The sequence below is a fragment of the Filicampus tigris genome, chromosome 9 (genome assembly GCF_054856515.1).
Source record: "Filicampus tigris isolate MCC_2025a chromosome 9, RoL_Ftig_1.0, whole genome shotgun sequence".
Classification (NCBI taxonomy): Eukaryota; Metazoa; Chordata; class Actinopteri; order Syngnathiformes; family Syngnathidae; genus Filicampus; species Filicampus tigris.
Genome location: NC_141225.1, coordinates 21776036 through 21803917, shown reverse-complemented (window position 1 = coordinate 21803917; position 27882 = coordinate 21776036). Strand labels below are relative to the sequence as shown.

The 27882-nt window shown below is 41.1% G+C and overlaps 1 protein-coding gene across 19 annotated transcripts in view; it reads right to left on the bottom strand.

Annotated features, from left to right (window-relative positions):
- Nucleotides 1–27882, bottom strand: part of itpr1b (inositol 1,4,5-trisphosphate receptor, type 1b) — a 57903-nt gene that overhangs the window by 11014 nt on the left and 19007 nt on the right. For 4 of the 19 annotated variants that reach the window (XM_086039697.1, XM_086039701.1, XM_086039699.1 and 1 more), the window contains 24 exons: nt 27606–27623; nt 27172–27198; nt 26781–26901; nt 26480–26664; nt 25482–25630; nt 24749–24860; nt 24215–24250; nt 20279–20314; nt 19483–19530; nt 18751–18880; nt 18131–18315; nt 12047–12230; nt 11005–11267; nt 9779–9979; nt 8330–8440; nt 7416–7511; nt 7197–7331; nt 6834–6941; nt 6319–6550; nt 3823–3945; nt 1652–1827; nt 1392–1556; nt 1121–1310; nt 100–183 (listed from right to left, as the gene is read on the bottom strand). In XM_086039697.1, coding sequence (XP_085895823.1) covers nt 100–183; nt 1121–1310; nt 1392–1556; nt 1652–1827; nt 3823–3945; nt 6319–6550; nt 6834–6941; nt 7197–7331; nt 7416–7511; nt 8330–8440; nt 9779–9979; nt 11005–11267; nt 12047–12230; nt 18131–18315; nt 18751–18880; nt 19483–19530; nt 20279–20314; nt 24215–24250; nt 24749–24860; nt 25482–25630; nt 26480–26664; nt 26781–26901; nt 27172–27198; nt 27606–27623 — 3115 coding nt within the window. The remainder of the gene's footprint in view (nt 1–99; nt 184–1120; nt 1311–1391; nt 1557–1651; nt 1828–3822; nt 3946–6318; nt 6551–6833; nt 6942–7196; nt 7332–7415; nt 7512–8329; nt 8441–9778; nt 9980–11004; nt 11268–12046; nt 12231–18130; nt 18316–18750; nt 18881–19482; nt 19531–20278; nt 20315–24214; nt 24251–24748; nt 24861–25481; nt 25631–26479; nt 26665–26780; nt 26902–27171; nt 27199–27605; nt 27624–27882) is intronic. The other 15 variants (XM_086039704.1, XM_086039716.1, XM_086039705.1 and 12 more) reach the window with 11 other exon arrangements.

Genomic DNA, 27882 nt, shown 5'->3' with positions numbered 1-27882 from the left:
TGCACGAAAAAAAAATCTGCCATTAGAAGACCATGGTCATCCAACCAATTTCCTGTGCAAATTTGATTTATTTATTCATTCATTCATTGTCCTACTTACGAGATTCTGTCGAACAGTTTTCTCCATTTTCTTTTTGGCACACGCCGCCTGAGAAGAACTGTCCCATAATACTGGCTCCAAATTCTGGAAGAAATCAAGGCAAAGCATGCACAAAGTACAATATTTTAATTTCGTATTTAATTTAATTTTGTGTTTCTTTTGTATTTTTTTTTTTTTTTCAAAAATCATACATTTACAAGTGCACATCAGGGGCGCAGGCAACGCAACCTCGTTTTTTGTTTTTTTTTCTTTTTTAATGGCAAATGGAACCTCTACCATAAATGCCCCTAAGCTTGTATAAGTTGGAATTGTTGAACATTTCATTTTTGGTAAAGGTCACACAAAAATCCAGACTTGAGACTGTGATGCATGACCTTAGCAAATCCTGCAAGACTTAAGCTCAGACAGCGTCTACAAAATTAAGTCCTTTTTTTCTTTCCGTTTGACCTTCTACCATAGAAGGGTTCTGGTCATGACAATGGAGAATAATTATATGACAACTATAAAAAAACGGCAACAAACAGCATATTATTATCTATAGGAAATTGGTAGCCACATCTCTTGGCTGGTCAGTACTGTACAACATACTCTGGAAAAAATGGTTGAATTTACTCAATTTTATTTCCACAAGCGGTTGCACAAAATAAAATCATCTGTATCCAGATACATTTTTAAAGGAGATGTGTAGTCTACTTCAAAAATCCATCTGGATTCAGATCATTTTATTTTGTGCAACCACTTGAGGAAATAAAATTGACCACATGATGCAAAACATTTTTTTCAGTGTACATTGGATAAAGCTGTTTGTTGAATTTACTCAATTTCTACTTAACTAAACATATCTGGATCCAGTTGATTTTTTGCGCAACCACTTGATGAAATAAAATGGAGTAAATTCAGCACAGCGATTTTGTCGGTGTAGCTAAGGCGGCAATGAGTCCACAACAATAATAAAACCGTAAAGTAGATAGCACGCAGTAAAGATTATCAAAAGAACTGATAAACCTGTGCTGAGACGTACCTAGGGATTTGTTGGGTATCCTGTCGACAGCTAAAATGAAATCGTCTTTGAAGAAGATGTAGCCCACAATAGAGAAGAGGTAAACAAGTATAAGAGCCAGCACCGCTGTTAGCACAATGGAGCGGCCATTGCGAGTCACACTCTTTATAACATTCAGCAAGGTTTCTTCTCTGTAAATAAGATCAAAGAGCTGAAAAGAGAAAACATGAATAGTTTTCAATTTGTGCAGTAGGGTCTTGCGGCATGTTTCTGTTTGTGTGTGTTCACCCACTAGCAGGCTATAAAAGAAGACATGGACAAAGACCCCCAGGGTGCAGATAATCAGGTACAGTAGGTGGTAGAGGAATTCCACATCGGTGATCATGGCTCTGTAGCCTCGCGTGAATGTTCCACGGTTGCCAACGAAGCTCATCAGGAAGATGACTTTATTACATAACTGACAACACAACATGTAAGCCACGTGAGACAGATCACAATGACATTGATTTGATATTGGAAATAACGCACGTCTCGTTACGGATTCATGCTTACATTAAAGCCACCCAGGAGAAGTAATGTGGGCTCCAGGCCAACAGAGAAGATGAGCCGCAAGATAGTGGAGGCAATGAGCGCCCGGATACCGTGCGGCTGAGGCAAAACGATGACAATAGCAAGAGAGACCAGCATGGCTAGCCACAGCAAGGCAGATAGATGAGGTTCCAGGGTTCCTGAAGATGAGGAAAGCCAGCTGTCACACTTCCCACTCATGAATAAGCTGGATAAAATGTTAAATTAACAGAGAGGTGGAACTTGACAAAAATAATGTTTTCATAATGGACTTAGCAGTAGCAGTAGCAGTAGCATAGTGCCTATTAAGATGTTGTTAGAGAAAGTATCTACCACTTTTTGTTTTACTTTGTTCATTTCCGTTTTTACTTCTTCTACATTCTAAAAGGACTACCATCTGACATGAACCCCGGGTGTGTCTGTATTGAGAGAAGGTATGGTAGTATTTTTAGAATATCTTGAGTAATTTACAGCTGAAAGATACCCATTCACCTCCCCAAAATAAACAAAACGTCCAGTGTATTATTTTTGACTTTACATTGTCTAAATGTCTTCCATTTTAAGTAGAAGTCACTACCTCCGCAGTCCCATTTTAACACAGCATTCCAATTTTAACCATGAGGTGAAATAACAGGAAACCATTCATATCTACTACAGGCGACATAAATCGGTCTGCTTGCCACTGGAAACCTCCTTCTCGCCTCTGTATTCAGATCCAAGCAACACGTACTTGTTACATAAGCCGGCTGGCTAAATATACTTGGCTCAAGCTGCATCGGGGATGGACCAGGGTTGCGGCATTGTAGCACGCCGCCCTGGCGCTTGGACTTGGCAGCAAAGGCAGACAGAGAAGGTCGGACGTCACACACATATTTTCTGATAACATTCATTTCTTCTTGCTTATGCCTCAGCGCAAACAATCGTGCGATGAACTTAGATTAAACCCCAAATACCTGTACGGTGTTTGTTGCAGGAATGAGTTCAGATTTTCCTGCGTTTATATATTGTCTATCTAAAAATCTGTTATGTGCCATTATTACCAAATCATTTATACAAAACATATTGTTTTTGTATCAAGCACAATTTTTAAAACTACATGACTGTATTACGAAGTAATTGTTAGGTCCTGGAATGAAGCCTCAAGCTTTCAGGACCTTTGACACTAATAGCCACATGACGTTTCTGAAGCTACTCTGACAACGTCTTTAGTCCAATGAGGAAGTTCCAACAAAGGGGATCTCGCCGTTCAACCCCAGATCAGAACAATTGAAAGTTCATGAGCATCACAATGGTAGTCTTCTCTCTGCCGTGGAACAATAGAAGCCTTAATGGCCATGGTTTTGCACATGCCCACAACTATTATACGACTAACAGAGCCAAACTGAGCTTTGAAATCCAGTTTTATTCGCTCAGATTCTTTAGTTTCAAGATATCTGCTTGAAGGAAGCACACCAACTGCTTGTCATTCTGGGTTCCTTGTAAAAAAAATCCTATTGGCTGTATCTATGTTGACCATAGTAGTAAATGTCAACTTTGGGAAGAACCATGATCAAAAATAGAATTTTGACCAGCACAAATAGAAAAACAGCCATGTGGTCTGTAGGGATCTATTGTCTCTACTTCAGTAAACTTTATGTTGGAAAATCTGCACTGCCCTCCAAAAGTATTGGAAAAGTGATGCCAGTTGCTTTTTTTTGTAAACTGAAAGCATTAAGAGATGACCATTTGTGCTTTTATGTTGTTGTTTTTAATTTCTTTTTTACATCTGATTTATTGTTTGTTGTTAATCTTCATTGACACAACACATGGTGGTAGCAGCAAATTTACAGACACATTATGTCTGCCAATTTGAAGAAAGATACAACCAAACTCCTTCACTCCTTCACCCATGCAGCAAGAAAGTCCGAGAGAAAGTCGTGCTCCGTCGCAGCTGCACCTTTTGAGCTACGTTTTTTTTTTTTGGTCACAATTGTTTGCAGAGGAACTCAAATTGTGGTCCTTACACTTGTGCTACTACTGGCCTATTATTGATGAAGGATTATTATTATTTTTTAAGCAGTGTTTTTCAGGGGTGACATAAATAAGTGGGAAATAATGAAAGTACTTGCAGAGGACACAATAGAGGAAAAAAAAAAAAGAATGGAAAATGTGCCCACCTCCACCAAACCCTTCCAGAGGGTAGAAGAAGGCCACCAGCAGGTTCATGAGAACAGCCAGGTTGAAAGAGATGCTGCTCCAGAAAGACATGTTCCTGGAGCACCAGTAGAGGATGGGCTGGGCTGAAAGAGGAATCATTGAAACTGTGAAAGACGGCCATAAAAATCATCCATGTCGCAATTCAGAGAGAATTCAAACAAAACCTCAGAAGTGGTTCAGAAGAAGCAGCAATTTTATGAAATTCACCATGCAAATTTGCACATAATGTCATTGCAATACCCAATAAAATAGAAAGGCAATGGAAAATGATATCTTGAAATGGACATGTGCATTTGTGGCTTTAATCGATTTAGTACTTTCAAACCAGATTAATGGAAGGCTAACAATGAGTGAATTAGTTCAAAGTTGTTTAAATTGATTTTAAAACATAAGCACCCCCAAAAATCAGACTCAGATAGCAGTCAGGAGATCAGTGCAATGCCCCAAACTTTTATTTTATATTTTTCGGGCAGCCCGTTGATTAAAATAGAGGAACTGCGGGTGGGGGCTTTCAGAAGTTTAGCAAAAGACGTCATTCATGACAATCTGTGAGCATCAGTGGAACAATTTGCTCTCCACTTGTGCTGATTCATTTTGGTAGGAAGAGAGGTAGTATTCCTCCCACGATATCAAAGAAATCATCATCGTGCTTTGTGTCTGATCACGAGACAAGCCACAACACGCTCATCTACTTAAAGAGGAACAAAAGGAGGCTGGTTCATCACTGTTGACATCTCTCAGTGGGTCAACAAAAACAAAGGCATTATAGTAATATATTACATTTAAGCAGTAACGAAGTGGTATAACAAGTTACTTATTATATTCTTGTATTATTATTATCATTACGGTTACTGAGCTCAGTAACGCTTAACAATATTGGGAACAAAATGCAAGTAACTAGTAATATGAAATATATTACATTTTGGAATGATAACCGTTGAAGCTGCTTTGCCCTGCCCTTGCCCACATTATTCTGCCAACAAAGTTTAAACATTTGATATACTATAACAAACAATAATACATCAAGTAAAAGTACTGTACTTCCTGGTTGAACCATCACAGAACTGACAACTTCTAACTGAAAAAAATTAATCTTGCAACAATCAACAGTGAGACCACAATTGCATCAGCCCATCTCGTGCATCACACATGAAGCTGAACACACCCTTAAGTGGCTACAGCCCAAAATTCAGACATGAATAAAGCAGTAAGTTCTAGCACTTATTAAAATCGTCTCATGTTTTGCTTAACAGGTTTTGCATACTGTGCCCACTTACATCTCTCCATGAGGCCAATGTCACATAGATGTTAATCTAATTGAGTGCAAGGTTAAAAATGAGTATTTCATATTCATTTTGTATGGTGAACAAATAAAGGTTTTCTTCATCTTAGTGCGAATCAGATGACTATCCTAAAAATAGCTTGGTTATCTAATAGCCAGGGCTGTTGCCTCTGCCTGAAGGCAGATCTGGCAACTTTGCTCCTTTGGACTAGTCTTGCATAACACGTTTGCAAGATTTGCATGATTGGTATTAGTGTTTGTCTCCATTAATTTGATTTTTTTTTTAAGAAATGCATTGTATAAATCAATGAAGGTATTGTGAAAAAAAAATCTGACGATTAATCAACACTGGTTGTTTGTCAAGCTTTTTTCAATTGCCACCATATTAGACACGGCGATAAAAACAGAGCATTGATTCTCAACTGGGTCATGGGCAGCGAGTAAAAAATACGGGGGGCACTCGGTTTTTGACACTAGTGCATGGTTATGTCATAGGAAACACTGTCAGTTTTTCATTTCATTGTACTTTGTAATGTTCATCACAGATTGCAGACACAGTTTGATATTAAGACAAGAGCCTAGAGTTACTGTGAATTTGACTTTGGCTTTAAACCCACTTGAAACATTAAGCATAAAGTGGGCATTTATGGCGATATTAATAATTCAGCCACGCAAACGATTTGTTTGCGACGCACATCAGTGTGACGTCGCCATGAAATGAAGACATTGAGGAGCGATTGTCTCATTCCATCAAAACAATTCCACCTCCCCCCGCCTGGCTACCTTTGTGCCCTTAATTGGATTTCTAATGGGTTTTTCTTCATAACGTGTTCTAAATAATGTGTTTTCTTTACTGTTCTTAACTTATATAAGTGTCTCGCAAACTTGGCGACAACAAGAAAATGAGAGTCTCCGGGTAACCGCAGGTGAGAACCACTTCCCTGGAGCATCATGTAGCATAAGAACAGTCTCAACTCTAGCCTATCCCAGCTGACTAAAGTTGACAGAGGGATGGGTGATACTCTGAACAGATCACAGTGGAAATTTAGAGTCTTCAATAAGAGATAACTCGGTATAAATATCTACGTTTTTCACAGAGGCCTGGAGAGATATGAGAGGAACGCAAATAAAACAGGAACGAGAAGAAATGAAGTTATTTAGGAGGAAGACGCACAGGGAACGGTGTTCGTGTTACCAGTCGCCTCTTGAGTACCTCGCAGCTTCTTCTGCCAGTTCATCTCATTAAAAAGATCCTCGGAGCGCAAGAAGAAGTCATTTATCTTGCTGCCTTGCTCGTCGCGCTCTGTGGTGTAGTAGACGCGCAGCTTGGACTCTTGAGTAAGGAACTCGCAGATGTTGGGCACGGGAAAAACTATTTGCTCCATGGTTCGATCCAAACGGACAATCTGGACGGAACCACAACAGCAGCAACCATTCAGTCACGGCCTTCTATAAAGCTAATAGCTTTTCATGGCTAGTCTTACATCTACTTTGGATTCAAAGTTGTTTCCATCATCACAACACTTATAGCTGAAAAAAAAAAAAATGGCCTTTTTCATTTTGTAGAAAAACCCAAGCCAATTCATATCCCTGTAAGTGTCACATGTATTTCCCAACAAAACATGGGGAAATATTACACTTGTGTTTTGAATGAAATAACCACATGACGCCGAAACAATGGCAACTGACCTCAATCTGAGCTGTGTGCTTAGCATAGAACTCCAGCGCCTCGTCACCCTCTCCATACGTCCCCCCTGGTTTCAACATGGCTTGCAGTTCCTTGTTATGTCGGGCCAACTTAAATGACAAACAGCAGAACATTTATGGAGATCACGGCTTCATTTACCAGGTGAACTCTACACGACTGAATGTGGCGGCTATCGAATACCGACATTTTCATATGGAACGACAGGGCGCGGAACATTATAGGCGTGCTTCAAACCGAATCGCTGATCCTTAAAACTCTCTGGTTCCAAACAATTCAATGCCTGAGGGTAGCCGAAGAAATGTATCAAGTACATTGTGTGTGCGCTCATGTGAATGTGCTCTTACTTGATGCGCCAAGATGTAGATATTGTGGCCAACATTTCGTGGGGACGCAGAATGTTCTTCTTCTCCGTCTTCTCCCTCCTGAGGCTCTTCCACCTCTATCTCACCCTGCATGTATGCCTTTTTTATCACTTCAACCTACACAGAAATCGTGTCAGAAGAGGTACACATCCCCTACTGTATCTAAATACAGTGAGTATTTGAAGGGTTTAAATCACGTGCCAGCTCTTTAGGCCTCATGTTGTACAGTATCCTTTCTGCATTCTCGCTGTCATGGCGACTCTCCATAATGGCAAGAAGAAGCTTGGAGGCGTTATTCTGTCATTGACATCCAAAGTATAATTAACCCAGCTAGCACACCGCCATAGAAACAATGTTTATTACTTTTTTTTTTTTTTTTTTTTTAATTAAAAAAACAAAACATCTGTGTCTTGCACTGTGAGGACATGCAAATAGTGCGCCATATTTCTTTGGTGCACTGTATCTGTGTTGTTCGAAGCCATTTCGAACATTACAATTTCCTTGCCGACGAACGCCGCGACCAGGATTTGACCGCCAAACCCCTGTTTGCTTTATTGCAAAAACAACAAATCTAAGGGTGGCCGAAAAGTTTTTGCACAGTACTGCAAAAATGTGCAATATAAAAATGCCAGTTTCCTGGGGTTGCAAAGACTTGGGGTACACTATGTCACCCCGCCATACCACCTGCTATTTTGGTAGGGAATGGCCAATTTACAAATTAAAGTCATCTACTTTCAGCCAGCAGAGTTGTTTGTTAAATATCACCCAAATTTGTCGTTCAATGGTTGTTGTAAAAAAAAAAAATCGTAAAAAATCCTGGGCGTTGTATTGGTAAGGACCTAAAAAGATGGGGCTTGCCTGTTGGGGAAAGCAATCAGAGGTTGGGTATGTTGCTAAACAGGAAATACGCAGAAGTGTTCAGACCCTTTCAAGTTGTGGACTCAACAGACACCAAAACTAAATCTTGGCTGTTGGATGAGTGCAAAAAACCAAGACAATTATGAGGCCCTATAGAGGTTTTTGCAGTGTGTGGAAAACTGGTAATCTACTGATTATCTACACATCACTGGCGTGGTCGGAGGGGATGGAAAATGATTACATTAATAATTACTCACTTTTAATTCCAACACCAAGTCCATCCTCTTCTTGCCAAGGGGATTGATGTCATTGAGGATCAGCGCTATGATGATGTCAATGCCATTGCATTCATGAGTGGCGATGCAGTTCTATAGAACAAAGATAAATACATTAACACAGTTTTGCCCTGCGACTGGCTGGCGACCAGTTCGGGGTGTAGTCTGCCTTCGCCCATTGACGGCTGGGATAGGCTCCAGCAATTCCCCGCGACCCTGTATAGGATAAGCGGTTTGGAAGATGACATGACATTAACACAGTAAACATTGAAATTCATCAGGTAACACATGAAACAAAACAACCAATTATTCAAGGGATTTCCCACATATAGGCTTTATTTGGTCTGAGTCTCTCACAAGCCCCCCTTTTCCTTTTCCTATATAAATGAGTCAGTCAATCAGTCAGTCACATAGTAATTAAGTTGGGGAAGGGTGGGCAATGGGTCAAGCATGCAGACGTCCGTCAGTCTCACGCTGTTAAAAGCGAGAAAAAAAGTTGAGAGAAAACACCAACTATACGAAAATATAAGATTTTGTCACAGTTTTGCCCCTAATCCGATAGAGGCGTACGTGTACACTGTACAGTGCATTTCAAAGATCGCGTAATTAACAGAGCGCAACTAGTTACAAGCAACAAGCACGTGCCTGTGCATCTGCTGTGTGAAAAAATATATTACTTATAACTTACAACAGCTTAAGGGCAGCTCCTTTCATGACTGATATGCATGTAAATTTGGATATCACACACCCTGCAGACAGTCATGTGCTGAGGAGGAAAGTCACATTTCTTGACAGCAGGTCAAGTTTGCTGAAGGCCGACTTTGTGCTGTCTTGTTTATTTTGGCAAATACATGTCACTCCTCATAAACATTATGCCTGAATCTGGGTATTGGTTGCAGAGGAAAAAACTACACAGTTCATCACGAGGCAATTTCATTTTCATTTCAATTAGCAAACAACTGTTTCTCACTTTTTTTCCCCTTTAACTCATTCATTGACTTGTCTTTTCACAGTCCAGCCATTCAATCCCAGGAACTTATTCATAATTTTTTTCATTTTTTTTTTCAAACGTTAGGGTAAAAAGAGGATCTGAAAATGTCCGGCAGTGAATGAGTTAAAGAACTCAGTGGAAGGTCAACAAATGTAAACAATTTGTTGCTGTGGTCACTCCAGAAAAATCAGAGCAGCAGCAAATCTAGAGCATGAAAGCCGGGCGCTGGCCATGAAAGGGCGTGCTAATATAGCCCAAACAAAACTACATTGTGTCTACCAAAAATGAAAAAAAAGCAATGACGTAAAATGGGGATCATTTATCAAACAGAAACACATTCGAACACCCACTTGAAAACGAGGCTACACTATTAGTTTGACGTAACGCAAATCAGATACAGTTTGTCTGTCTATGTGCGTGGGCGTGGATGTGCCAATCACCTGGTTCTCATGACAGGGACCTTGGCAGTATTCAGTGAGGCTTTCCACCGTCTGGTTGATGAGGCCCACATTCTTCTCATTGATGTACAGTCCAAGCAACCCCAGACCTCCAGTGGTGCTGCCGCAAATACAGTCCAGGAATTGAAGTGTCTCGCAAACCAGGTTGTAGTTGTTCTTGTTGTTCTGATTGCGTAGAAAATTCTGGAGAAGGATGGAAATGAGCAAAATAAAACAATGATAACATCTGACTGGATGAGCGCTTGGAGTTCATCATTCATTTTTTTGGAGGTTGTTCTGGGTTATTTTGTTACCGATCGTATTATCCGTCCCCTCAATTCGTCATCAATTTTTCTCCTGTAGCCACGTCCAGGTAAGTTGGCTCCAATCCCTTGATCTTAAATTTCTGAATACTATATTCAACTGTCATAGTCATAGGAACGTCAAGCTGCTTGTAGATGGTCTTACAGATTTCACATTTAATGGGCTTGCCTCTTATTTTCTTTCTACGCTCTCTTTCTAAACTCTCTTCTTTGCTTCCTCTGGTCCATGTTTAATGTGATACACACCATGTCACCAAACAGTGACTATTTTACACATTTTGAATGGGCCGACTGCCTGACTGAGTTTGGAGACATCTGAGATGCTAATTAGAGGACACGCATTGGTTGAACATGTCATTATAGTCAATTTTTTTTCAATCTTTTCTAGGGGTACCATCATTTTTGTCTAGGTGTGCATGAAGTGATCACTGACAGAAACCCGAAAAGCGCAGCTCCAAAACAAAAAAACTGAATACACCAACATTCAAGTATGTTGAACTGTGCAAATCTATAAGCATTAGGCCTACTGCAGACGGTGCTGTTCCACTGAAAGGTGTACGTGCTCCTTTTGCATTTGTCATCTATCAAAAACCTTTAACAGAAGATGGAATGTGTAGGGTACAAAAGTGGTGCAGCACCAGATCAAACAATGTTTTAAACGTTTCTGGAATCAATGCATGAAGGAAGTCTGGCTCACCATTACTAAATAACACACAGCTCATAGTGAAACCAGACTGAAACCTACCAGACATGGAAACAGCTGCAACAAGAAGTTCTGCAACTGGTGCCTATTTTCAACCAAGTTTCATTTCTACACAAGTGTGGTGGTGATTTAAAAAAAAAAAAAAGGCTGGAAGTTTATTTATGTGACTGTCACTGCACAAGTTCTCTTGTGTGTTGACAGACCTGCAGATCTCTGTTGTGGTTTTCACACAACAGTTGCATGAGGCGTAAGATAGGCTGCATGATGGTGATGATAACGCTCATCTCTCCATCCTCCTGGCCCTTATCAGCGGATGCTGCCGAGGAGCTCTCAGCCGCCGCTTGGTGCTCTTCAGCTTCAACCTCGCGGCGGTATGTCGTGAAGGCCTTCTTGGTGACAGCTGAGGCTTCCACGAGCTGCTCCTTCACCTCCTCGGTAACCACAGCCACCAGTGTCGCATCCTTAACTAACCACAACAATTGGAGTAAAAGACTTCAAACATTAAACCAATAGTTGAATAGCATTCAAGATTTGATTATTTTTTTAAATTTAAATTTAAACGGGAAGTCAACCCAAACATTTTTTTTTCATGAATATGTTCTACGCAGGCCCACTAGGTGAAACAGGGCATTCTGGTTAATAGTGTGTTTATGGAATATAGTCAAATCCACCCGTATTTAGCCATTTAGGCCATTTTGTTACTTCTGTCAAGTGAAATTGACATCACAGTTGCTCAGGACTCAGGTAACAACCAATCACAGCTCACCTGTTTTCTGAAACTGAGCCACGATTGGTCATTATGTGACCCCTGAGCAATTGTGATGTCATTTTCAGTCAACAGATGTGACAAAATGGCCGCCCCCAGAGATGGCTAGATTTTGCTGCGCAACTCATATTCCACAAACACAATATTACCGGTAATCAGAATGCCTTGTTTCAACTAGTGGGCCTGCATAGAACATATTCTTGAAAAAAATATGCTTGGGTTAACTTCTTCTTTAAGTGTATTTGTTTTACATGATTTACATCTGGCTTGAGACCCATTAGTCAATCAGGTCATTGCATGGTTGGTGTAGTTTGCTGTGGAAGAACTGACCTCAACCCGATTATAGACATCTAGGATGTACTACAATAAAGATTGTAAGCCTTCTTGCGCAACAGCAGTGACCTCTGACCCGGCATGTGTTTTTCTTCTTTTAATCTGAGCCAACATTCGCACCTTTACCTTATTCTCCGACCACTAACCTTTATTGCGAGCTGGCGTGTCTTTGTCCGGAGGTTCCTCATCTTTCTTCTTGTTGCCCAGGTCACTGGTGTTGACAGTCACAGTGGCCTTGATTTCCTGCTGGGCCAGCTTCATGCGCTCATTAAACACCTTGAAGAATTTCTCAGACTTGTTATCGCCTGTCAAACGCTGGTAGAAAGAGCGCTGCGAGGGGGAAATTGAAAGACAGTTGTTTGTGGTTGGTTTTTTTTTGGGGGGGGGAACTATTATGCTCCTGAAAAATACTAAAATGTGAATGTAAGACCTAAAGGACACTCTTGTTTTTAGACAACTTCCCGTACATGGCATACACAGTAGATCAGGAATCACCAGTCTTTACAAACTGAGAGCTACTTTTTAAGTTCTGATTCACGTAAAGCACTACTGATTTGATACATCATGTTATTAATCAGGGAAAACAAGGTTCAGGGCTAGGCTCAGGGGAAAACCCGAGTTACACTCCATACAGTATTTTTAGGACAAAAGAACATGACGTTTTGGAGGGAGCACGTGATGTTTACTGGTAAGTAGTGATGTGAAGTAAGCATGGCTATTCTCACACTTGAAATGTCTTTCGTTTTCAATCCTTTAACATTCCTACCAAAGATTCCGTCAGGGGCTCTGGCACATACAGCAAAACAAGACTTATGGCACATACGGGCATTAATATTTGAATACAGGTAAGGAAGGAGATGATAAAAACACAAGGGCAGGGTTGAAATTTACATGGAGCTCATGACGCAGAAATGTGGCAAAGGCAAATATCAAACCACAGTTCCGCACTGCTGAAGAATTACTCCCAAACATGCACATGCGGTCACATGCTCGCACACAGCGGTGCAGATGCCAAAATTAACACAGCATTTTTGTGTGTGTGTGTGTGTGTGTGTGTGTGTGTGTGTGTGTGTGTGTGTGTGCGTGATTCCAGACCACAGACCACATAACAGCACTGCGGATCACAATTATGCAACCTTTCCAACATTTGCCAGTTATTATTAACAGACTTGTGCCGAAGTCAAAGTGAGGTGGGACATGTTGCGTCGCATAGCTGCCTATACAAAGGACCGCCTTATTCGATGGCATTGTAGGTGACCTGTTGTATTTTGTGCACCGGGTTCATATGTTCTGTCCTATTTTCTTCTCAACAATCCCTCCTTACATAAGAACAATAATCAGCTGAGTGGTTACAGTAAAGGCACGCTGCCGCCTCAGCGCTAACACTGTTACATCAGCTCACAGAAGCTGATTAGTGGGGAGAGGGAAACGATAGGGGAGAGGAAACCTGAACCCAAACCTGTCCTACTTTTATGTGCTGGAATTGTACAAAGTAGTGTGTGTTGGGGCGTGCGTGTGCGTGTGTGTCAGACTGTGTGGACTAGGGGCATGTTTGGAGCTCTCTGGGTGTTAATTCAATGCAAGCAAAGCATGACGCATACCCCAGATACAACAGATGAGCTGTTTTCCACAAATCTACAAATGCCCCCAAAACACGATTCTGCCGTGCCATTCTCTTGGATACAGACTATGAACTTTCTTGATGATGTGGTTTGAATACCAGAACCATGGACCAAAAAGATTTGCCATTAACGTGGCAGATGGACTCCAGTGGCAGGAAATATATTGCATGTTCTTGGGCCACCAAAAAAAAATGGATCTATGGTATTAAACATATGTTAGACAAATACGTAATAAACGATTAAGCACAATGTTGTGTGTTTCGTCAATTATTGTTGAACATGACTCATTGAATTGTTTGAACAGGATCAAATTCATGTTTGTATACTGTAAATTTGCAGGTCCTGGTAAATAGATACTGTATATGTAATTTTTGTATATATATTCCAAATATATATATATTATATTCCAAATTGATTTCAGGCGCTGTGGAAAACGAGCTTTTCATTTATTCTAAAGCAGTAGGAAAGCAAATTGAGCAAAGAAATGATTAAGAAACAGATCTACTGAGAGAGGAGTAGAAAAAGATCACGAGGAAAACATAGAAAGAGCAAAAGCAGAAAATGTCAAATGGAAATGTGAGTGTATGCAGTCATGTGATTTAACTCGAGTCCCGAGAACTGGAGAACATTTCATGCGTTAAGTGAATCTGTTATTTTCAAAATGAGGAGTCATTAGACTTACACAAGCCGACCTACTTGTCCGGACAGCCAACAGCTCTCCAGGATTGTTGGCTCTTAATTGCTTTTTAATGTTTTTTTTTTTTTACAGGCTTAATTTAATTGCTATGAACAAAACATTGATGTGTACTTTGGTTGCTCCTGTTCAAAGGACAGGCACTCTTTGGTATTATACTAAAGAGTCAATTTTTCATTACGTTTATTTGCAAATATACTGACATAGTTGCGCAATGATAAACCAACAAAACAAGAACAGTTTAAATAGCTCACCAAAGCTTGCGTGTTGGTTCTCTAAATTCAACACGATAAGCCAGAAGCCAGTTTGAACGAGTAGTGCAGTATGAAAATGACTAAACCGCTTTATGAAAATTCAACTTTAATAGTAGCACACTGAATAACAGGAGGGACAAATGTGTGATCATCAGACTGCATGTCACAGGAAAGTTGTACTGTTATCTCCACTGCTACACCACAGCCTGTAGAAGCAACAGAAACTTGTTATATAAAGTGTCTTATGTCACCAGCTCCTTCCAAACCCAGCAGCTGATTGACAAGATCATTTGCGCCATTATTGATTTGCTTCTACGCCGTCGTGAGCCAACAAGCAACTGCAGAGATGAGCTTCTTGATAAACAGATGACACTTGACACGACTTTAAGAATCTGCACTGGCGCCACGGCACGCAAATGAATAACGTGATTCCTACGCCCAGCCTGCGCATGTTTGACTAAAATACTTCAGCAGACAGCACTGAAAATACGAAATGCTAAGACATTTTAAATGTGTGACTCCCTCGGCTAAGGTTTAGTTGTCGACTGCCGCTAGGTTAATAGCGCTACAGACAAGAATTTCTGCTTGCTGAGGCTTCTTAAAGCTTTCCATGAGGTTACTGTAAATTGAACTTGGGTCTCCGTAGTGGGTGGGAGAACGTCGCGGGTGGTAAATCATACTAAGAAGCCCGAGGAGAGCCACAAAAAGCCTATTGAGTAAGAGGGTGGCACCTGTTTTCTCGCGTGACAGGATCTGAGGTCATGAAGACAGCGTTGTGAGGATGGCGCAGCACAGCGTCTACATTTCTTTCCTTACATAACACTCACAACCACACCCACCCCGGATTGTTTTGATCCCTTTAGCCTCCAAGTATATCTGCGAGCCTGTGTACCCATGCGCATGTGTTGGTGGGGTGTGCGGATGAGCGGAGAGTGTTATTTGTTGAGGTGTGTTATGACACATTGCACGTGCAGCATATCTACTGTACCAATGTTTAACCTCTCGATTGACGGGGCTGCATTACAACATGAGGATCGCACTGTTCCTTTAAAGTGGAAGTCAACCCAAACTTATTTTTTTCAAGAATAATGTTCTATGCAGACCAAATAGTTGAAACAAGGCATTCTGATAAATATTGCGTTTGTGGAATGAGAGTTAATCCACCCGTTTTTAGCCATCGCCGGGGGCGGCCATTTTGTCACTTCTGTCAACTGAAAATGACATCACAGTTGCTCAGGACTCAGGTAGCCACTGATCACAGCTCACCTGTTATCTGAGCCCTGAGCATCTGTGATGTCATTTTCAGTCGACAGAAGTGACAAAATGGCCGCCCCGGCGATGGCTAAAAACGGGTGGATTCACTCTTATTCCACAAACGCAATATTAATCAGAATGCCTTGTTTCAACTAGTGGGCCTGCATAGAACATATTCTTGAAAAAAATATGTTTGGGTTGGTGCACGCCAACATTTTCTTTAGAAGAATACTGTATATTCTATGTCCAAACGGCATTTTGATTACTATTGCGTTGGTGGAATATGAGTCAAGCGGTTACGTTTTTAGACATGTCAGGAGGCGGCCATTTTTTCACTTTCTGTCAACTGAAAATGACATTACAGTTGCTCAGGGCTCTGCTAACGACCAATCATGGCTGACTTTCAGAAAACAGGTGAGCCGTGATTGGTCGTTACCCGAAGGTTGCAAATGTTAACGTTTAAATTTGCAAAGGTTGTTCGCAAGACGGATATGATTAAGAATTAAAGGGCAAGTTTTCAGTTTTCAGTGGGGCTGCATTCAAGCCTTGCTAGGGGTTTCAAAAGTGCAAACCATAAATATTTATCTGCAGCGGGAGGCATTGGGGGGCTGTTGCAGCAACACATTGGGCAAGAGTGCAGCCATAGTCAAGTGGGCCTAATTTGTTCATAAGCTTATTAAGGCACCTTAATGTCGCTTTATCAAATCTGGCAAACACAGATTCTGCACCCTGTGACTGAGAGCGGCTCTAAGTCACCATCTCTCTGTTGTTTCTCCGTACAAAATTTGTTGTCATGGCGAACCCGAAAGCAAATAAACAGCCTCCGAGGCATTCTGTGTGGGTATGTTTTTGTCCTGCTTTGGACAACAAGAAGCCCTCTGTCCTAAAAAGGGGCAAGGCAACCCGTCGTTATGTAAGAAAATAGAAATGTGATGCATCTGCTGATGTCGTAAATTCACAAGGTCTCTCAACGTTCACTTGTGCCAGCACCGTACCAAATGAGGACTATAACACCTACAGCATGTTCAACTCAATGAAACAATGTAACGGGTACGCTCATTTGTTAGAAGTAATAAATGAATGACTTCAACCTAAAAGTTGAGCTTGTTTTCTAAAAGCTAACTTGTGGAAACAAAACATTACCCATTAAAGCCTAAAAAGAATATTGCATAGCGTTGAATAGCACCTAAAACTGTACATTTACCGTAGCCTTAGATTTCCAAACAATAGATACACAGACATGACAAAATGCATGCCGCAGGCAACTTTAGAAGACAGTGAGCCTCTTTGTGCTCTGACCTTGGTGCATACTCAACAAGTCAAATGAGTTCATCTGTAGCACCAGAGCTCCTAAGGGCTCCTGAAATCTCCTGGCTTTCTACTGCCTCAGGAGGCTGGGACTTTTATTGCCCTCTTTCACCGGCAAAGCATGACCCATTTAAGAGTCCAGTTGAAGTGTTAGGAGGCCAGAGCTACTGGCATCATCCCCCAGGGCAGGCAGCGGCTTATGTAACACAAGTCATGTGAGTGCCTTCGTGCACTCTGAGTAGTCAAGCCTTGTCAGGTGATGCTACTCCGCAAAGAGGAGCGCATATTATGCAACACAAAAGAGCACAATTACGCAGACAGAGCACGCAAGGTGCACATTCTCTACGACCAGCAAACTGCTGTATACAATATTTTGACTTTTTTTTTTTTTGGTCAGGACATTTACGGCAAGTTGCTGTGGAAACCTCTCGTGGTTGTCACACACTCCAGTCACAAATGACCTTTCTGACATACACAAAATGTGTTTAGTAAACATTTATTTAATTTGTGATGATACTTGATCACTGCTACGGAATTGTATCAGAAGATGAAGAAATATATCTATTTAAACACCTTGTATATTTACTCTACAGTCGGCCTCTGCCATAGTGAAAATCCACATATCATTGGCATTGGAAAAAATAACAATGTACACACCCCAAATTCTTAAAGTAGAAGGAAGGGATCCAAAACAGGCAGGATATGGCTCTCGAGGAACTGGAGTTCCCTAGCCCAGGCCTAGAAATTCTTTTCCTAGTAAGAAATATTGTAACTATTATTTCACTACTGTGTTAGCATAGAATTAGTGACTGCGGTGCATCCAAATTCGAGTTTGGTTGCCACCGTAGGAACGGAACTCCAGCATCAACATAGGACCCATGTGTACACTTTGACTCCAGTGTCTCGTTTTAAGATAGATGGTATTAAAATATTTTCATTTTGGAGAACTCAAAAATGCAGATGACACTTTTTTACATGTTTCTTGGGAAAATACATTTCCAAGGTTCACGGTAATTCCAGGCTAAGACCTGCCGAATTTTGAACTTTACTTCTCGGCCTCCACCCCGCTCACTCTTGAACCCAGTAAACAGTGCTTACCTGGATGACCGTGTTTCCACCCTCCAGTAGCGCAATGGCCAGCAGTATGCTTTCTTGGAAGATGCGATCGCTGGTCGCGTTCATGATGAGGTCAATAACCAGATCAGAAGCTCCCTCTTTGTCCAGGTGGCACTGGACCTCTGCTAAACTCAGTTCACCTCGCCCTCCGACCCCAGGGCTGACAACTACAGTCACAAAAAAAACAGATGATTCATTGGATGTTTTTGACAAAGAACACACTAGGATGCTGTTGAAAGTATTATTGATTGAATAGTTTAGACGTTTTACCTTAGTTAGATTTCTAATACATTCTGCTAACTGCCACAACCATACTCACTTATTCAACATGACATTTATCATTTCAAGCCTTCCTGTGTAAGTTCATAACATTCAAGAGTATGTAATTTGCCAGAAGTTATCAAGGACGACAAAATAAAATAACTGCTTTTGTAAATGTCTGTCTTAATTGTCATAATGCGCACAAGTATTAAGTGGCCCTGACAGATCAACAGCATTCAAGTTAAATGAAGTCGGATTTGGTCAACCTACTGTATATCATTTTCCTTTTTTTCCCGAAATGTCTTTATTTTCACCACAGCGCATTATTTCACAACACCCACCTGTAAGAGGTTTCCCCTGTGATCCAGCAGAAAGTGGACCATTGCTGAAAGGCGTGTGACTATCTCTCCTCAGTCCAGATTTGACGTTTCCATAGTATCGGTTGACCAAGATCTGCCGCAAAGCTTCTCCCTGTCAGGACAAGATAGACTACGTGTTATGAGTCTATTTATAGTTTCCTTTGTTTGATTATTATCAGAATTTATCAGCCCAGTAAATCATATGTTCAGTAGCATATGAAAAGACTGTAATAAGAGAAGTGAAAAATAATTGACATGATCTGTACATGTCACCTTTTAAGACATCAATGACATCTGTTTTTTTTTTTTTTTTAAGTCGGTCAAAAGAAATCCACTCAAAAACAAAAGTCCCAAGAGCCAATTGCCACATTTGGACAAAACCATTTTCTAATTGACTTATGCCTTCTGGCCTCTGTCAGAGAAGGTGATTAAAGGTCAACACACTGATGTATTTAGGAAGCAATAGGCATGTTGTCTTGGTGAAAATCAGTGCATCATATAATCTCCTGTCCATAGTCCCTCTAAGAGGAGATGTAAAAACAAAACGTACTTATCCATTACACGATTAGCCAGTGCATATCATAATTCACAAACATGTGGGGCAGGAAGGTGAGTGGGTGCCATGCTGGGGAGGTTGTGTGACTGAGGTGTCACAAAGTTAGTCATTTGTCAGCAGAAGATGGAGCCCCGAAGCGGACCAAACTAAGTACCTACCCTCCTCTGATCCTCCAGTTGCTTCTGAGGCTGGTTGGGGTCAAGCTCCTTTTAAGCGTGAGTTGAGTTAGCAGAAAGCAGTTCAAAAAAGTGAAAGGGTTGGAATTTGTTAATAGTGCATGTTAGATTCACATGAATGCAATGCATTAAGTGCAAAGTACATCATGCAGGATTAAGTCGGTGTCATGCAGGATGGCTGATATACTGCGTGTACCAATTCATTTTAAAACACAGCAAGGTGTTGAGGAAATGACCGAATTGCTCATTTCCAACTAAAACAAGACAAAATAATTGAATTTAAATTATAAAAAGCCCATTTTACAACCCTCGATCAACAAAAAAAGTTGTCAGCAACTCAACATTCTGGCTTGTTGTGACTCCTTCACGGCTGAAAATTCTTTGGCCCAAGTTCTCGTTGATTAAGTCGATTGTGTGACAAGCGGCCAGTGAGGGAGACACAACATCACCGCAATGAGAGAGACACGAACTAGTGACACATACAGTGAACACCTTTGTAACACAAAAAAACAACATCTAACTTACTCCTTCACACACAAGGCTCACTGACACAAACTGGATTTAAAGAAAAGCAGAATGAAATGAATATGCATAGAAAATGTATGGGGGGGGATTCAAATGACATGTGATTACAAAGCATTATTAACATTTTACAACATGAGCCATATTCATCTAATTCAAAGATCAGCAAGGGGATTGAATTAGTTCAAATCCACGACAGATCAACTGTATAAAAACTATTAGTCTCCAGGCTAGTATCGATCGATCTTAAACACACCTCAGCGGGGACTTCGGGTTCAGGTGGAGGTGCCAGCTGATGGGGAATAAAAGGATGATGTTAGTCAAGGTTTGAAGATGGTCAGTTAGTGATGGTGCTACACCGGAAAATCACTTGCATCCCTTACGGCAACAATTCAACACTGCAGCAATAGATTGCTCTCTTTCCGTAAGCTCCAAGCGTTCACACGTCATACATTATGCATGCACATAACAGACAGGCACAGGAACAAGAATATTTGGGGATGGGATTGGAACGTGTGCTGTATGTAATGCCCTGGAAATACTTTTGTCGCTTTCTCCTGACTGATAACTTCAAACAACGAGATCCCTTTGATGCTTGCATAAGAGGCAACTACAAAAATGTCAGGAAAAGAACAACAGAACTTTATCTGGGGTTAATCAGACACACCCTTGAACATGAGTTTGAATGTGATTGGTTCATTCTGAACACAGTCAAACCCCCAGTTATGACAGGGTGTGCACACTTGTGCCAACAAATTATGGCAGGTGTTTATGTTTACTTCCCCTATCAAAACAATTCCTTTTTTGTTCCATTGGTTGTCAGTGTTGCAGGTCACACTAATTGTGTAAAAAAGTGTGGAACTGATTCATGTTAGTCTGGTGTGGTATTTTTTTTTTTTATACTACAAAAAACGGGCACTTGAACAGGGGTGTGTAGACTTTTTATATTCACTCGATATGCATCCTAGAAGAAACATATCTCTTGTGCAGATTGCTAGACTTGTTGTGTTTGATTGCGAACATTGTCAGCCTCCCTTTTATTGTCAATTGCCACATCAGTAAAGAGTTTATATTCCAGGAAAGAGAAAAAAAAAAATGGGAGGGAGTGTTGGCTCTTATGCAACAGCTTCCTGAGGCTGGCTTGAGCCCAAGAATGGTGCCGTATAAACTTGGGGAAACTGGGACAGTGCTTAAGAATCCGCACCACCCCCTACTGAGTGGGGGAAAAAAAATAACAGTCTCCTGACTTCACCCTTTCTGGCAGTCGGGCAGGATGAATGAGGACAAGCCGAGTCTGTGTGAGGTTGTTAGGCAGAAGAAGAAAAAAAAAACTGCCGGAAGTGAGGAGTAAGTAAAAGCGGACAGAGAGAAGACTGAGAGTAAACACTTCATATAACACAATAAACCAGAATGTGAACGGACAGGAATGAAAGGTGATTTTTACAGCTCAAGAATCAAAACAGTACCTGGTGTTATCTTAAACCCATTCTGTATATAAGATATGTAAAGCAAGTTCCGTTTTGGGGGAGAAAACAGACTGAAACCATGAACGACAAATAGCCTCACAGACTCAAACGCATGTGCACGTGAGGGAAGCATGAGCACATGGAGTGAATGATATAATCGGTCTTGATTACAAGAGTGCCAGCATGCATGTTCACGTGTTGTTTTCCCTTTTCTGGCGTTTGATCAACTTTCTATTTCTGGAACGATTAGATCATAAAGAAAGAGGGAAGAGGGCATTGTGGTGTGTCACAGAGAGGCATAAAGGCTTGTGTGTGTCTCCTGAGAACAGAAAGTTGGAGGATTGTTTTGCCTGTCTCTATGAAAGCAATGTAAAAATTTTGACACTACGTGTACGAGACCCGACAATTTGACGGAATGCATTCAAGCAACGACATCATCGACTAAAAAGATTATTACTCACCGCTTGAGTGTCTAATATCTCGTTTATTCAATTCTGTTGTGAGTACAATTGAATGTAAATTATGTCATATAAATGAATGGGAAACAAGAGCCTATTGTCCCGTGCTCTCACGCTGCGTGCGTGTCAGCTGTTATAAAATACAGCTGGTTTGATGCCGAGGGAAAGGAGACGCGTGTCACAAACGGCTTGACTGCACTCCACAATCCGAAGTACGGCACACAAAGCTACTCCATCCTGATCGCACCCCGGATCGCTTTTTTTTTTTCCGTGGAGAATTATGTCAACAAGCACCACATTGCCTCATTATTTTATTTATTTCGACAGTCTGGCATGCACTACCACAACATCATGAGTATCACATCTGACAGCCTTTTAAACTCCACGAGAAATGACTCCTTAGCCGACGCAGTGGGATTTTTTTTTTACTCTGACTCGCTGTGTGTCAGTCAAGCAATTCATTCTCAGACTTGTCAATATTTTGAAGCAGATGTAACGCCTCCTCCACTCTATAATATTTTTCTTTTTTAATCGACCATGGTGACCACCAACGTTTCTCAATGCAATCGCTGGTTGCTATGGAAACCCGGCAGCGCCGTCCCAGCGCAACGTGCGTGAGAATAAGCAGAACTGTCAAATTGACTGGGACGCCGTAGTTAAAGGAATAATGACTCGTACCTATTTTGAAATTTTTTAATACCATAACATTTCACCATGGCCATGAAATATATATAGAATTAGGAAACGTCAAGAGGCCAGGAGCATCTTATATCTATATACGCAGAGTAATAACACATCAAAGTTTGGAAACAGTCAAAATGACTGCTCTCGTACACCTAGTGTTCAAATAATGAGCAATTTGGTCAAATACCAAGTACAGTACTTGCCATTTAATTTTTAGGAAAGGCTGGGATTTCAACTTTAAACTTATCAATCACTATGGGAGGGGGAAAGATTTTGTCGAAATAACAAAAGAATAAACACGGATAGAAACTGGGTCTACGTTGCTTCCTAGGAATTCTCGGAAAACCTACCTATTCGCCGAACCTACAGACAGAGCAACTTACTTTACTGAAACACAAAAAAAGAGAAAACCATGAAACCCTGCATACAAACTAGACATAACCTCCTGTAGGCTTGGTCCAGTTTTGACATTAGTCAGTTATGACAAATGGGACAGGGTGAAGTCACACCCAGCATCCCTGTGACACCTACTCACAACAACAACCAAAAAAGGGGAACCTGCTTTTGTTCACTTCCTTGTGGACATTGGTCATGATAACACTTAATTTTGCCGCCCCAGCCCACGCTGTCCGGACCCTGTGACATGAGTATGATATGATATATGAGTCTGTGATATGGAGAATCCCCTGCTCAAGTCACTTTACTCACGTCATGAAACCATAACAAAAGGCATTCTTGTGTATTACTTGTACAAAAAATGTGACCACAAAACTAAAAATCATAATACATAAATGAATAAAGCCATAGCTCTTTCTCCAGTTGTCTACCACATCCCCCCAAAAATGCTAATTAGGTCTAAACATGAAAGTGAGTGCAAACGATTATCGTCTTGATTTTTGTACCGAATCCTTACGCGCGGATGTAAAAATGCTTTCCAGCATAATCAAGTGATCACAAATGGACTACCAAAGTTTTTAAAACATACATTTTATACAGCGAGTTATCATTGTTCAGAACAAGCAGAACGCTACCTCCACTGTGCAGTGGTCTTTTCTCACCCGATCACAATTAAAACACTCCTTTAATTGTGCAAAATTGCACAGCTGCTCAAGAGCACGTGCATATGGACCTAGGTAGTCTTCCCCACACCGGAAAAGCACAAATGCAATGTACCTAACCATATGGAGGAACGACAGACGCAATCACAATGCATATCACAAGCTATGCAAACTTGCAGCGTGTGCTCGATTTTAAAATGACAATTAAAAGGAACTAATACTGACCAAATACGCCGGGCACTTACAACGCAATCACAGAGATTCTGAATTATTTTATAACTGTGTGACTGATCACTGTTATGTTGGTGCCCTTTATGCACATACAATTAAAACAAAAAAACGTAACGATACAAAAACAATTGCATTGATGCACCACGTAGATGCCCGGAGTATTTGAATCGATTCAGTCGGGATGGGATGGACTAAGCTGCTGACAAAGCTCACAAATAAGATGCTAGTAAGCATGGCTAAACTATTAGTGGCAGCGGGAGTGATATGTGCATGAGTTAAAATGAAAATAATCAACCTCAGCCACATCCATTTCATCATCAAAGGCAATCAGCTGGAAGAAAAAAGTATAGGGGGCAGAATTAGTACAGCTCAATTAGTGTGTTAAGCTTAGTCACACGCACGACATGCAATGTTAGTAGCTGCTGTTAAGACACCATGGGCCTAAAAGTTTGAGCGTGCAAAACGGGCGCAAACGTGATTGCTCATTCAAAGAAACGTGGCGGCTGATCTTCTACCTGGGCGTAGCAAGGATTGCATCAGCTAAACTTTATGGGAGGCAAGTAGATGAATTAAGCACGCGTGATGTGATTTCTCAAACCTGAGGCAAATTGTGATGTGCCAGCATTTTTGAAATTACAATAAAGGAAAAAAAAGGATCGCAACATATTGTCTACTGATCAATGCAAATTTGAAGCGTCGAAATGATTTGAGGGCTGACTTGGAGCCAGTCACAAGAAGGAGTCATTCCATATCACCCAATGCCCAAATTCCTTTCAACTTTGCACTTCCGTGCGTTTCCTGGAGTTTGGTGAAAACTTGTGGTGGGTACCTTCTCTCCGTAGCCACGGTCCTTCGTCATCATCTCCCTGAGAGTCTGCAGTACTTTGATGCACAGACGCTCCTCATTCTCTTCCAGCAACTGCTTGGTGTGTTTAATTAGTCTGGTATGCAGCGTATGGAGGAAAAACACCCGTTAGATATCATTCACAAAATGTCCGTCTTGAACTGAACACACGGGCCGCTGATTGAACGTATGAAAACAGATTTGGTGGCCACAAGTCAAAGAGCTATCAGTTTATCTTACCCGCTTGGAAATATATGGAAAAATAGTTCAGGTGAAAAAAAAAAAAAAGCATCAAGCACTACCGGATATAATGCGTAAACAATTTACATTTTTGTTTCAAATCGAAACCAAAATACAGCTTCTTCTCCCTAAATCATGGAAGGGCATATGAGTTCAGGATTTGCTGGCTATGGGGAGAGTTGACACTTTAAGGGTCTCTACAAAGCCGAGAGCAAGGGTAATCCGAGGAACAGCATCGGCTCCACGTGCCCTGCCAGTTTGTCTGTAATCCAGTCTGAGCTCTTATCAGGCAGAACACCGTAGCCAAGTTTGCGTATCATGTGAGAACTGGTTAATGGGTTCACGGCATATCACATTAAACACAGTCAGGGCTTTCAGTGTCAGTATTATTGGCCATGTTTACCCACATGAGTTGCCCTTTTTCAAAGAGGAGCATCTTCTTTAATGTAAATAAAGAGCATCTATTGTAGTTTCATACTTGGATATGAATCCTCCACTTTCACATTTCTTGCGAGCTTCTGTGTTCTCAGGGAAGAGCAACTCAGGACGATGTAGGACATCCACAAGCACCGAGAGCTCAGCTTGGACCAGCGGCCGTAGGCGGTCCTCCAGAGCTGACACGATGTCCTGCAGATGAACATAATCGGAGCCAGGTTTGAAATAAAACCTAGTGATGGACAAATGAAGCTTCATGAAGCACTTGTGATATTTTTCCACTCCTCTAGATGGCACTCTTGGTTTAAAAATGCAGTGGAAATTTTATAAATTCAATACATTTCTTCTGCACAAGCCTTTATCTTTAAACCAAGAGCCCCATTTCGAGAAGTAAGAAAATCTCACAAGTTCTTCATGAAGCTTTGTTTTCCCATTGTATTTATTATTTTCCCAGGGCTCAGATAACGACCAATCATGAATCAGCTTCAGAAAACAGATGAACCGTGATTGGTCGTTACCTGAGCCCAGAGCAACTATGATGTCATTTTCAGTTGACAGAAGTGACAAAATGGCCGCCCCCTGGGATGGCTAAAAATGCGTGGATGAGCTCTTATTGCACAAACGCAATATTTATCACAATGCCTTGTTTCAACTAGTGGGCCTGCATAGAACATATTCTTAAAAACAAGTTTGGGTTGACTTCCCTTCCCTGTGCACATTAAGCAAGGTTGAGAAATCGCAAAGTCTACAAAACTGCACGCTTTTGCCAAACTGCTTTAGATGACTTCATCAGAGACTTCCAGTGTACACACAGTCATGTGTTACAAGAATTTGACACGCAACAGCTCGGGTTATTGAAATAGTTTCCCAGAATTTGAATGTGAAGATGTCTGCATTATTTGGTATGTTGCATTGCGTTCATATTTGTTCACTAACCCTTTCTATTCTCTTCCTACATTACATGAGGCGAACAAGGAGGCATATGACAAGAGCAGCTAACTATGGGGTTACCACTGAAAATGTTGAAGTCTCTTTGCCCACCTGAAGCCTTTCAATTATGTTTCTGTAGTCTTTGGAGGTCGGAATTCCAGAATCTCGTCTGGAAGTGTTCTTAGCTGACAGTTTCCAGTTGAGGAGGCTCTTCTGAACAACATTATTGGACTTGACGAATAAGTTGTTCACCTGACTGTCCAGATCCACTGGGATGGCGATGGCTCTGCTCTTAGCTGGGTTGAAAAGTATGCAAACTTGTAAAGGGCTGATAAATTGGCACGTCACACTTTTTATTATATCGAACAACAATATGCTTCTAGGGTGGTGGTCCATCCGTGTAATATCATACCGACGTCTGAGAGTACTTTGATGCAAGCCTCCACCGAAGCTTTCTGTACGGGGTTAAGCCAATTACAGTGGTAGACTCTGAAAACCCCCTGCAGCAGCTGGACAAACACAGGCTGTCGAGTCTGCACGAATACAAACACAAAAAACACAAGATATCGCACAATAACGTTGTCGTTATTTTAGCATGAATTGTAAAAGAACATTGGCGGTGAACAACAAGAGCAATATGACTATTACAGTAGATTCCCTGACTATAGAAGGAGGCTGTACATATTTCAATGAGCCAGCTGTTTGGGGCCATCTGCACATCACACCAGTGGTTAACAGCTGGTTGCTACATGCTCAAAGAAAACATCTATTGGCTGGCCGCAGCCCTAGAGGACAATAAATACCTCAGTTATCTTTCCCAGAATGGCAGCCTGCAAAAGAGGGTAGTGATATAATTGATAAATCTTTCGTAGGGAAAAAAAAAAAATGCAAAAGAAAAAAAACGTTTTCTATTGGATGATGATGGAGAAATGTCACTGGGAAACTGCATGTGACAACACACCACAACAAACGATTTGGCCTGCCAAGCACTACAACTTAGGGCTTAGACATGGAGTGAGCATTTCAAGTCATTGCATCATCTACACCCAGTTCCAGCAAAACCTTGTGTAACACACCCACAGATTTGGGAACAACAAAGACATTGTGCTGACTAAGCCATAGAGTGTGGATCGAGTAATTCTTCCACCACAATCTCTTGAAACACATACACAAAAAGTTGGCGTACCACTTGGGATTGGGTGGAAAACTACTTACAGGAAGAGTCATTGTTACTTACATAAATATTGCGAGCCATCTATGCAGAGAGGGGAATTTCGGATTTTATAGTGTATGCAACGTTTAAATCAACATAACTAAATCAATGGGTCGCAACGTGATATGAATCAAATGAGCTCCTAGACAAACAACAATTGCATCAAAATGATCAATTCCGAAATAATCCAGTTCTGATGCAAAGAGTTATCTGTTAGGGATGTAACGATTAATCGAAAATCAATTTAAAATCGATTTTAAACTTCAACGTTGAAGGATTTTAAAGTGGCCCTTTCATCCTT